Here is a 9,573-nt window from a genome sequence, read left to right on the forward strand (position 1 = left end):
CTTGAGAGGGAAAGATATTCAGGAACTTCCTGTTTTAATTACCAGAGAAATGGAACCGTACAACCACAGCCTGGAGCAAAGTCTGGATGACATCTATTCCATGTCTGGATTATCCAGAGACAGCATTCAATGCAGGCAAAAGGTTTCGTGAGAACTACCTTTTAGTCTCTGAGGCAGTGAAGGAGAACAGCAACAGCTACTTCACTTGGCTTTCTGTGAACTTCAAAGGAGTTTGAATTAGCGGTGCACCAATTTATCGTCCAGCCGATTTCCTTAATTTTGGGAGATTGATGATTGACCGATTTTTACATATGAAGCCGATCTTATCTAACTTGGAAAAGGTCTAAGAATCAACCACTGTCCTCTTGCTCTCCGGTGAAAAAGGTTTAACTGACCAACTGGCCCTCCAAGCTGCGTCTGCACATTTACAGTGAACAATAGTGAGTCCACTGTTGCCAACTCAACAGGTTTCTTACTATATCGAACAACATTTCAGAAAAAAATTGGTATCAGACAAAATCTGAGTTTTTTAAAAGATCAGTAATCAGTGATAAGACTGCATCTCTCTGCAGATATTAACAGAGAGAAAGTTTAATGGTTAGTTTTGATACTTTGAACCTCAGCATTATTCCTCTGCAGATACATATGGCTTTATCTTTCCATCTCCTGCTTATCTTAATAAATTATGATTGAGAAATTCACACTTCAGTTTATTTTTACTGAGTTTGAGGTAAAACCTTGATGTGTTCAACAGAAGCATATTTTATTCATTCATCATGGTTCATTTCACTCTAAGTAGGATTCAAACATGATGCGACTGTAATTGATTTCTTTGTGATGATGATGATGATGATGATGATGATGATGATGATGATGATGATGAACTCATCTTCTGTCAGTTTTCATCCCGTAAAAGACGGTTGGACAGATTCCCACTCATGTTCCAAGGAACAGCTCAGGAATTTGATTCATGTAAAAACACATCGTCTGCATGTTGGAGCAGAAACGGCTCCAGTTTCATTCCGATTTAAAGAAACGGCTCCAGTTTCATTCCGATTTAAAGAAACGGCTCCAGTTTCATTCCGATTTAAAGAAACGGCTCCAGTTTCATTCCAGTTTCATTCTGATTTAAAGAAACGGCTCCGATTCACTTCAAGTCTCCAGATCCAACCTGCAGCAGCCAACATGGCAGAGGTAAGACAGCAGTCATCGTCATCAGACATGATTTTGCTGCTGAATAAAAATGTTGTTGCTTTGAGGTTTGAAAGATGATTCATGTTTAATATTTTACATCAATCTATAGCCTCTAACTACTTTTGACCACATTTAATGACGATAAGAAAATGATCTGCACATTTTTGACCTGAGGGATGAAAACTTCCCACCAGACAGAGAACGAAGCTGTGATGTGAGACCAAACCAGATCAAACCAGACCAAACCAGATCAAACCAGACCAAACCAGATCAAACCAGACCAAACCAGATCAAACCAGACCAAACCAGATCAAACCAGATCAAACCAGACCAAACCAGATCAAACCAGATCTGTTCACACTGACTGATGGATCAGCAGGAAACATCTTTCTTAGCTTTCATCTGTAAATAAAACCTTTATGATTGTGATGCAAGGAAGATGAAATAATTTTGAAGAAGCACAAATCTGCAATCAGTCTCATCATGACAGTAATATTCCTTTTCATGTTGAGTCTCTGCTTTACGTTCACAGAGTCTGTTTCCGAGTTTAACCAAAGTCTTGGGGAAAGAACTGGGCCCGTCTGTGAAGAGTAACTGGAACTACAACTGGGACTGGTCTCTGCTGACCGTGGTCAAGATTCAGAACAAGAAGTTTGGTCTGTTTGATTCAAACAACAGATATAAACCACTGAGACTTAAACTGACCGAACTTTCTAAGGAAAACCTCTGTCTGGGTTAGTAACACACCACTCACTCACTCACTCACTCACTCACTCACTCACTCACTCACTCACTCACTCACTCACTCACTCACTCACTCACTCACTCACTCACTCACTCAATCACTCACTCACTCACACATACACACACTCACACCTACAAACACACACACACACACACACTTGTACTTCCAGCCAACAGAGGACTTCATATCGACTTCCATTCATTTAACCCTTTAAGCTGCCCAAACTGAATATGCCTGAAACTTGTTTCATCTTCTTCCTTAGAGCCTCAAACTAAAACACACATGGAGGATTACCAGAGTATCAGCCGCCATGTTGAGGGAATCGGTTTAGGAGGAGGACATGATGGAGCCACAGGTAGAGTGGGGGCCAAGCGGGACTCTAAGGACCCAATGTGCCCAGTGACTGATGAAAGAGTTTGTCAGAGACGAGGACTTGGCAAAGCTACGGCACAAGACAATGTAAGAGTCTCTTCATCTAATTCTGTTACTAATTATAACAGTAACAGAACCCTTCTCTACGTTTCACCCAACAGTCTTTCTGTTTGTGTTCATCATTTACAGCGAACTGGAGCAGGGATTTGTGGACGGCCTTAAGATGGAGAGCGGAGAGAAACTGGCTTTTGTGGTGCAGAGATTCTACAACAAGGATAAGGTCCAGGTTCTGGGCGAAGCTTCGTTTGGAGGGATTTTTGGAATAACAGCATTTAGCTTTGTTGACGTCTCTGATGAGGTGAGTAATCAGGGAATCAAACTGAGGCTGGTTGATCTTCATGAGCCGCTCAACCACCAGGCGCTGCAGACTGGCTGACATTTTAAATGCATGTTGATATGGAGCTAGCTTGGTATGCTAGTCCGCCCCGGCTGCTGGTGGACCATCACCTCAGACCTACAGATCCATAGTCATAGCAACACGTCACGCTAACACAGACGCCATGTTGGAGAGAGTTCATGAATTCCTGCGCTGGTTCAGATGGACCAGAGGTGCAGGGAGGGTCATAGGTCGGAGAAGTGACCTCTGACCCCGGTGTGCCAGGCAGGCAGCAGGTCCGTCCCTCCTGCCCTTCCTGGACTCACCAGGTGGGGGAGCTAATGTGTCTGAGCTCCTTTGCTGGTTTTGTCCGACATGTTGGGTCCCTGCTTGGTGCCAAACTGAGGCTGGGGGCCATTTGTGGCTCTTGGAGCTCGAATGGCCCCAATTGAAGTTTAAGAATAAACAAATTTGTTTATCAGTAAATGAGCCTGAAGAGGAAAACCAAACGGCTGATGATGAGCAGAATGTTCAGAACTGTTGGTCCAGATTGGCTCTGAACCAAATAATAAAATAAATCATTTATTTATAACGGGTTCATAACCGGGTCGCCCCGTTCAAACAGGCTCCAGTTCAGTGATGGAGAGAATCAGCAGATGAAAGTTTCAGACGGATGTGATCGGTTCGCTTCACGCTGCTCCGATTTGTTTTTACAGAGTCAAAAGTCTGGAATAAAAAGTTTCATCATCCCAGAAAATAAAACCTTTGGTTTTGTTCTCCAAGAGATGCAGCTGGATGGAAATACTGTGAGTTAGAGCAAAGTGTTTTATTTTTAAATCTGAGCCTAATAGTGATTTTAAAACTTAACTCTCTGTTTTTATCTTCGTAGGATTTCGTCTTGCGATGTTCTCAGGTTCGATCTTCTCCTTTTATTTGAGCTAATTTTATGTTCACACTGACATGAAGTCAAATTGAAGAACGCTCTCCATGTCCACATTAAGTTTCCTATTCATTTACTTCACAGTTACAAAACTGATGGGAACCTGCAAACAGACGACGTTGGCACAGGACATGATCGGCAGTGAGTTTCTATGAACAGATTTTTAGTCTGATGTTAAATCTCCAGAGTTCCCAGTAATCAGTTTGCCTTCACATCATTAGACCCATAAAACATTTAAAACATTTCATATTTTCTTTCTTTCCCACCTGAAGGTTTCTTCAGCCTCGGCTGAGACGGAAACCTTTTCTTTAGTCTAGTTTCCTTCCTTTCCATCCTTCAGGATTTCTGTTTTCTGTTGGTTCTGCAGAACTGGAGAAGAACGTCGATGTGTGGCAGTCGCTGGCAGGCTGTGGTCACCTGCTGCCAAAACTCACTGTGGTTCTGGAGGAAGGATGTTCTCTGATTCAGCTGGAGGACACAGTAAGATCCAACATCCACACTCAGCACCAGCTGCTGATCAGCCTGTAAAACTCTGCATGTCTCCTGTCAGCTGGATCGGATCCTTGATGGAGAAATTCAGCCTGAAGGAGCCGGAGCTTCGTTCATGGATCTGGTTTCATCTGCTTCCAGAGAGCAGGCCGGAGCTCTTCAGCTGCTGGTCTGCGCTCTGGCCGGTAAACCGCTTCTCACTCACCGTTCCTTATCCTTTATCTAAAACATGAGAGATCACATCCAATATCAGAGCAGACATTAACTCACTCTTTGATTCTGACATGTTTGGTGATCTTGTGTTTAAATGGCCTAGTCAAAGTCTAGACCTTAATCCAACAGCAAAGTTTTGTGGTTAGACTAAAAAACTGAAGTTTTACCTGAAGCTGTTTAGCAGAGAACAGTTTCCTAAAGGCTTGAGGAAAACGTTTCTGTGCAGATCTACCAGAGAAGATTCCAGCTGCTTTGGTCAAATCCGGTCCGGAAACTCTGGACCACATCATGGAGATAGTACGTTATTCACTCAGTAACATTTTGCTTCAATTATAATTTACTGAATTAATAAAAACTCTGTCTGTGTCCAGATGGAGCATCTAAAGGCTGGTGCTGCTGAAGTTCCAGAGTCCCTGGTTCGCCCCCTGCTGGAGAAGGAGCAGCTCTGCTGGGTGGGATCCTTCCTGAAGTCAGGACGTTACATGAAAAGACCCGAAACCAATCAGGACGATCATCCTCCCGCCCAGCTGGTGGCGCTGTACATCAGCGTGAGAGGAATCAGCGAAATGCTGCAGGCCGAACAGAAACTCTGACTGGATGTTTCTGGTTCTCACCGACAATAAAGATCATTTAATCTGAGGAAAACTTGATGATTCTTCACAAATATCTGTAAACATCAAGCCAAATGTCTCCTGGGTCCATCCGGTCATTTATCCATAACTCAGTTTGTCCAATAAATGTTCCATAAAAATGTCTCCAGAGGAATAAAACGATTCCCAATAAAACTATTTGCTTCATCAGTATAATTTCTCATTTTTTATGATAAAACTCTAGTTTAATACTTTATATTCATTTTTTAAATCACTTTATTAATTTCACACTAATTCAATATTTCTTAAGATGATTTTAATTTTCATGTTTGAAACAGATTCACGTCACTGTTTCTGGTTTTGTTTTAATTACAGCCAACAGCGCCACCGCGTGGCATCATGTCAAATTACACCAATGTCCGGAGGATTTGTCAAAATGTGAAAGATTATTGATCATAAATATGATCATTAATCATATTGGTTATTGATCATATTTATGATCAACCGGAACCGAGGTTTTCTGCTCGGTTCCGGTTCGACTTCAGGAAGGAACCCATTTCTTCATCATAAATATGAACCAAACATCTCAACATGGCTTCACAAATAAAATAAATGAATAAAAAAGGCAGTTAAATGAGAAAATTAGACAAAAAATCAGAAGATAAAACATGAAGGTTTTAGTTCATCTGAATTAAAATATTCTTAATCTTAATTCAAAGCTGAAAACTAAACAGAGTTCTGCTGTGAACTGGACCGGTACCGGAGGTGATTCTGTCCGTAACTCGTTGGGGCCCCCTAGCGTCCGGGTAAAAGACAACAGGCTGGTTGTTTATTTTCCTGTCATAATTTATTCTAAACAAACATGAAAATAGTTTATTTTCTGAAAATAAAATGAGCCTTTAGGAACATGAATAAAATCATTTCATTTACGGTTTAATTTAGTTTAGTTTACTGGTTGCCAGGAAGACGTCAGCGGCATCCGGCCGTCTGACGTCAGCTCGCCCCTGTTGTCCCGTTGCTATGGTAACCGAACTTCGGCCCACCGCAGAGACGGTTCTGTTTTTAACTGATCCGGTTCCGTGAGAAAAGAGAGAAGATGATGGAGAGCGACGGGAGATTGAAATGTCGGGACATCCGCCTCATTCTGCCCCGAACCATGGCGATGGTGAGAAAAGTTCCGCTTTTCTGCTCGGTTCCGGTTCGGCTCCAGGTACCGGCCCGGTCCAGCTTCCCCCCGAGCCGGACCACTGCAGGAGGAAAGCAGTTTGTGACTTTATGAATCATAATGACAACAAACTGAGGGAGGTTTGTTGTACCGGGGTTCCCAATGTGGGGGGCGGGGGCCGCGACCACCAAACGGGGATCCAGAAACGAGTCAGAGTCGTAGAGATGTGGACAACAATAAATAATATATGATTAAAATAATTTAATGTATGTTATAGTTTCATAACAGAAATTCCTTTTGACTATATTTATAAACTGAGGGCAGAAACTGTTTATTAGGAGGTTCTGATGCAAAATGCTGCAAAATGCTGCAAAAACCTCTGATGGGAAACGATGCCTGCTCTAAAAGCATCAAACCGGTCCTGATGTTTCCTGCTGTAACGTCTCCTTGTCTCCTTGTCTCCTTGTCTCCTTGTCTCCTTGTCTCAGAGATCCAAGCCGGCCCATAGGGATCCCCTCCAGCGCCTGGTGGACCGGAACCAGAAACTGAAGGAGATCCGGGATGAAGTTCTGGAGTTCACCAATGAGTACCGGGACTGCATCATGAAGCTGTGGTGGCTGCAGCGCTGCGAGCGCCGCTACGTCAGAGGAGCCGTGGTGAGGGGCGTGGAGGCGGAGCTGGAGCAGCACGAGGCCAACATCAGCCAGAAGAGAGACAGGTATCAGAACAGAACCAGAACCAGAACCCGGAGCGGACCTCGGTGACCTCCTGTGTGTCCCTCAGGCTCAGGCGGCTGCTGGTGGCGGAGGAGCAGCAACTGCTGCAGCAGCTGGAGGAGAGCAAGGAGACGACGCTGGAGAGGCAGGCCAGGATGAGGGAGCGAGTGAAGAACCTGAAGGAGCAGAGAGAGAGAGAGAGGCTGCAGCTGGTGTCCGACAAGATGGACCAGCTGTTCACGTAAGAACCGCTGACCAGAACCGAGTCCAGTTACCAACACAGGTCTGTCTGAGGAACACCAGCTGTTCACACAGGAACCAGGGACTGGTGGCTCCCTGTTCCTGGTTCCTGGGACTAAGAGTTGGGGTCAGGAAGTGGGAGCTCCTAACCAGGAACTGGACCGTGGAACTCTACGTCTCCTAGCTAGGAACCAGGAACCAGGAACCAGGAACCAGGAACCAGGAACCAGGACCTGGTCCACAGAAACGGTTACCAACTGTCTATTCCTGCACCAGTGTGGAGGTGAAGCTGAGCTCCCTCTGCTCCTCAGGGAGCGCTGTGAGGAGCTGCGCTGCATCCAGAGCCGGCGCCGCGAGCAGCAGGTGACCCGGGAGCGCCGCGACCAGCTGAGGATGCAGCAGCAGGAGCGCCTGCGGCAGCAGGAGGAGGAGGAGCTGTTCCACCGGCTGTGGGAGGCCGACCGGCAGGCCAAGGAGGAGCAGGAGGCGCAGCGGCGGCGGGAGCAGCGGCAGCAAGATGAGGAGCAGCGGCTGATGCTGCAGGAGCAGATGGAGGCGGTGGAGAGCCGGCGGCAGCGGGAGAAGGAGCTGAAGGAGGAGGAGGCGCTGCTTCTGGTGAGCCCCGCCTCGCCTCAGGCCTGGGCTGCGCTCCCTGCCCAGGCCTGACCTTTGACCTCTGTCCTTCTCCATCCTCTGGCAGCTGGAGCAGCGGAAGATGGATCTCCTGCAGCAGCAGCGGGAGGAGCAGCTGCTGCAGCAGCAGCGGCGGGAGCGGCGGCAGCAGCTGGAGGAGGACCTGCGACTGAAGATGAGGCGCCTGGCACTGGAGCAGCAGCAGGAGCTGGAGACGGACATGAAGATCCTGCAGCAGATTGACAAGGAGGACACGGAGCAGCGGCAGGAGGCGGCGCAGAGGAAGGTAGGCGGCTCAGGGGTCAGAGGTCAGGAGTCTGCTTCCTGCTCCTGCTGCATGTCTGTCTCCAGGCGGAGCGTTGCGAGGAGCAGCAGAGGTACCGGCAGTATCTGGCCGAGGAGCTGCAGAAGCAGAAGAAGGAGGAGCAGGAGACGGAGCAGCTCATGGAGGAGAACCTGAAGGAGACGTGGAGGAAGAGGGAGGAGGAGAGCCGGCTGCGCAGGGAGGCGCGTGACCGGCTGATGGAGGAGGTGCTGGAGACGCAGCGGCTGCAGATCCAGACCAAACGTAAGGAGGTGGTGGAGGAGAAGGAGCTGGTGGTGGAGGAGGAGGAGCTGGTGGAGGAGGAGGTGGTGAATCAGGATGGAGCCGTTTGGTTTTCTGATTCTCAGCCAGTTTCTCCTCCTGACTCTCCACAGTGGAGGCCAACAAGGACAGACAGGAGCAGCTGCAGAAGGAGAAGGAGGAGGCGAAAAGACAGAGGGAGCTGGCAGCCATGGAGGACGAGGAGGAGAGGAGGAGGTAGGAGTCTGGAGGGACGCCATGTTGGATTTACCATCATCATCATCTGACAGGAACCTGGCAGCTTACAGACATATAATAATTAGTAATAATAATAATTATAAAACTAAAGGCTGTGAAATGTGAAAACCAGCAGAAGCAGAAAAATCTGTTTCTGATGATGTTATAAAAACAGATTCATAACAAAACAGAAACCTGAGTATTAAATATTTCTGTTTGGATTTATTATAGTAGAGAGAGGACTGATCGGATCATATGGTTTCCATAGTAACCAGTTTATTACATGAAATGATAAACAAGTTTAGGAAAATATTAATAATTGTGTTTAGTTAAAACTGAGTTATGGTTTTAAAGCTAGTTTATTAGTTATCAGTCGATAATGAAGCTGTTAAACTCAGTAAAAACCGTTACCATAGTAACCACAAACAGAGGACCGGACACACAACCCTGAGGAACGCCAAGGATGTGATGAAATGTAAAGACCTGAAGGTCTGATGGTCTCTTCCCTCTGTCTGCGCAGCCGCAGGCAGGTTGCGGTTGCGTACCAGGCAGACCTGCAGGCCCAGATGCAGCACCAGCAGCGGCTGCGGCGCCACCAGCAGGAGCAGGAGGCCAGAGAGCAGCAGCAGGGCCTGATCCTGGAGCAGCTCTACAACCTGAGGAAGGAGGAGCTGCTGCACAAGATGGACGCCTGCAGCCACCCACTGAGGAGAGCGCTGCGGCCGACCGCGCAGGCCGACTGACCGAGAGCTGGACCGCAAACCAGCAGTTAACTAGTAATAAACCANAGTAATTTTAGATATTAAAAATCTGCTGCAAAGGTCCTCTGAAGATGTAATATTTAACAGCATTTTTAGTTATCTTAGGAAATCAGGTTTTATGGGAAGATTATAGTGATAGGACATCTAATCTATACTCCAGTCTGGAAGGTGGCGGTAATGCACCTATAAGTTGTTTGCCAACCGCCAAAAAACCTAAAAGAAGAAGAAGAAAGAAGGAGGGAGCGCGAGTCCTGTGAGAGACGGATCCTGACGAGTGACGGACAAAATCCGCACCCCAGACATAGAGAACCGAGAGGCGAACTGACGGCCCAACACA

At 46.7% G+C, this 9,573-nt stretch overlaps 2 protein-coding genes across 2 annotated transcripts; both read left to right on the forward strand.

The window, feature by feature from the left end:
- The first annotated feature begins 1,111 nt into the window (after positions 1-1,111).
- LOC103130559 (uncharacterized) lies at positions 1,112-5,129 on the forward strand. Its single transcript, XM_016666011.1, has 11 exons — positions 1,112-1,194; positions 1,727-1,928; positions 2,202-2,398; positions 2,501-2,669; positions 3,404-3,497; positions 3,577-3,600; positions 3,712-3,768; positions 3,995-4,107; positions 4,178-4,301; positions 4,556-4,626; positions 4,701-5,129. Exons 3-11 carry the CDS (start codon positions 2,346-2,348, stop codon positions 4,920-4,922), a joined length of 927 nt encoding a protein of 308 aa, XP_016521497.1. The 5' UTR covers positions 1,112-1,194; positions 1,727-1,928; positions 2,202-2,345; the 3' UTR covers positions 4,923-5,129.
- Positions 5,130-5,880: 751 nt separating this feature from the next.
- cfap53 (cilia and flagella associated protein 53) lies at positions 5,881-9,256 on the forward strand. Its single transcript, XM_007541979.2, has 8 exons — positions 5,881-6,084; positions 6,573-6,802; positions 6,868-7,041; positions 7,352-7,655; positions 7,741-7,959; positions 8,025-8,241; positions 8,373-8,475; positions 8,996-9,256. The coding sequence occupies exons 1-8, from the start codon at positions 6,016-6,018 to the stop codon at positions 9,216-9,218; spliced, it is 1,539 nt and encodes a 512-aa protein (XP_007542041.1). The 5' UTR covers positions 5,881-6,015; the 3' UTR covers positions 9,219-9,256.
- The last annotated feature ends 317 nt before the right edge of the window (positions 9,257-9,573 follow it).

The sequence above is a fragment of the Poecilia formosa genome, unplaced genomic scaffold (assembly GCF_000485575.1).
Source record: "Poecilia formosa unplaced genomic scaffold, Poecilia_formosa-5.1.2 Scaffold646, whole genome shotgun sequence".
NCBI classification, from domain to species: domain Eukaryota; kingdom Metazoa; phylum Chordata; class Actinopteri; order Cyprinodontiformes; family Poeciliidae; genus Poecilia; species Poecilia formosa.